The following is a 2,500-nucleotide window of genomic DNA, read 5'->3' on the forward strand; positions in this document are numbered from 1 at the left end:
TGATTAAAAACCAACTGCGCTTAAACAAAGTCGACACATACTGTCTTCTAGAGACTTTCTGAAGATGTTCACATCACCGACTGAAGGAGGGAAACTCACCCTTGCATAGTGCAGCTCCACCCCATACAGCTCCAGCGCCCGAGCCGTGTTCAGGTAATTAAACTCCGACTCGGCCGGACTCAGTCCACTGCAACCAGCAAAAAAGAGAACCAGAACAAAGACAGAGATCAGAGAGGATGACTAACAGCAGTCTGTGCTCACCACATGCTACACAGCATCGTCCAGCCTTTCAGATGTATATTCAGAAGATTCTAACTCTCAGGGAACGAAGATGATGAGCAGGAGTCTCTCTGCCTTGTGTTTATCGCAGCATGTAAGCATTTAAAAGCTCAGTATGAGAACACACTGGTGCTAACAGCACAGCGACGGTCAGTGTGTGTGTCCTGTGTGTGGAGGCTGGACTCACTTGTGTTGCTGGTGATGTTTGGCCACTTCTTTCTCGAAGGTCTGCGGCTGGTTGGGGATGAAGTTGTACTCTGAAAGGTAACCAGGGGGATTCTCCACCTCGCTGTAGTCCCCCAGTTCAGCTGAGGGACAAAAGTAAAACAGGGTCATCCACACGTCCAGCTTCAACCCACAAACACCTAGCGTCTGGACATCACTGGTCCAGTGGCATGGGATATTTCCCCACACACACACACACACACACACACACACACACACACACACACACACACACACACACACACACACACACACACACACACACACACACACACACACACACACACACACACACACACACACACACACACACACACAATCATCAAAAACACAATGCTAGCCAGCAGCTTAGCCGGCTTAACACATCTGCACAGTTAGCATTCTCCTCCAAGCGTGTTGAGCTTTCCTCTGGTACTGTGTAAGCAGCAGACTGAAAATAAGCAGTGTACAAGTCTCAGAATGAGCATGTGCTGTCCTCCCTCCCCGGCTGGTGGTGCTGTACGTGACTGGGGGTCCTAGCTACAGGGGAATTAAGGATGACTGAACTGAAAATAACTGAGATTAAACGCTGCATCAGATTTATTTATGAAAGCAAGAACAGTTCTCACGATCTGGGACTTTTATGGAACTGCAGTAAGAATTCAGATCAATCCCTGAATCAAATCAAAAATCCAGTGAGAATGAGTCAGAGATGGAGACGGGGGGCTGAGGGTTAACACACTGGATCAAATCCCCTCTGACCTACTTAACTGCCCCGTCCAAACCCCAGAGACTCCCAAACACTCAGTAACACAATCACACACACAAACACAAATATATATATATACACACTGCAGTCTGTCAGGAGTCCTTGATATTGAGGTCACTGTGTGACAGTGGGGGTGAGTAGGGACCCTGCAGGGTCTTGTGTGTGTGTGTGTGTCTGGAATGTAATGTGTTGTTCTGGCTGTGCTACAGTTTAACACTGGGAGTCTGGTGGGAAATGTTAAAAAATGTGTTTGCTGTATTACACTACCACTTTAAACCAAGAGATACAGACCTAACATTCCTCCAACACTCTGTACAGCATTTATGTAGGAAGCAGATGCAGTAAAGTGTGTGCGGCAATCAGAATATGAAGGTGTAACCATGACACACTCAGAAAGCAGTGTGTGATGTAATGTACCATAATATCCATAAAGTAGGGCTACACCGCCCAGAGTGACGTGTCTGTAGAAGATACTACTTACACTGAATGGCGTAGGAGGCCAGCAGGGCGGCGGTATTGTGCGGACAGGGCAATCTGAAGGACACAACAAAAATAACGTCCATACACTGACCACCCTCAGGGTTTACACAGACACAGAGACTTAAACTTATTGTAACACAAACAATAACTCACCTTCCACTGAGTATGTCCTGCTTGAGCTGCAAAAAATACAGGTACCTGAGAGAGAGAGAGAGAGAGAGAGAGAGAGAGAGAGAGAGAGCGAGAGCGAGAGCGAGAAGAGCGAGCAAGAGAAAGAGAGAGAGAGAGAGAGAGAGAGAGAGAGCGAGAGAGAAAGAGAGCGTGATGTAACTATTGATAGTTTCATTGATGGAATCTGTCTTTATGGTTTTTTACTGAACATGACAAAGATGTAATGGTTAACACACTGAAGTAACCCCATTAAATGATGGAGAATCAAGAATGATTCTCACCGTCAGAAGATCTCTTTCATTTGGACACAACTGGGACCAGACTGAGACGCCCAGAGGGGTCACACTTCTCCATCATGTTATTTTAAACAGTTAAATAGCTACAACCTCTTCGTGGGTGAGAAGGGGCCAGTAATTTTGTAGAATAATTAGCTACTGTAGCTTGTCCAGCTGTGTGTGTGTGTGTGTGTGTGTGTGTGTGTGTTTGTGTGTACCGTGTATATTCTTCCTGCAGTTTGTTTGGGTCACTCACGAAGAACTTCACCCGGAAGTTGAGGTGATGCGGAGAGCCCCCTGGAAAAGAAGAAAGAGTGATCAC

General features: G+C 46.4%; 1 protein-coding gene across 1 annotated transcript in view; it reads right to left on the reverse strand.

Annotated features, from left to right (window-relative positions):
* Nucleotides 1-2,500, reverse strand: part of LOC136710694 (tyrosine-protein phosphatase non-receptor type 4-like) — a 48,299-nt gene that overhangs the window by 18,971 nt on the left and 26,828 nt on the right. Inside the window, exons 5-9 of the mRNA XM_066686450.1 lie at nt 2,397-2,475; nt 1,886-1,930; nt 1,734-1,786; nt 467-587; nt 100-187 (exon numbers count right to left, since the gene is read on the reverse strand). Coding sequence (XP_066542547.1) covers nt 100-187; nt 467-587; nt 1,734-1,786; nt 1,886-1,930; nt 2,397-2,475 — 386 coding nt within the window. The remainder of the gene's footprint in view (nt 1-99; nt 188-466; nt 588-1,733; nt 1,787-1,885; nt 1,931-2,396; nt 2,476-2,500) is intronic.

Source organism: Hoplias malabaricus, chromosome 12 (genome assembly GCF_029633855.1).
Source record: "Hoplias malabaricus isolate fHopMal1 chromosome 12, fHopMal1.hap1, whole genome shotgun sequence".
Classification (NCBI taxonomy): Eukaryota; Metazoa; Chordata; class Actinopteri; order Characiformes; family Erythrinidae; genus Hoplias; species Hoplias malabaricus.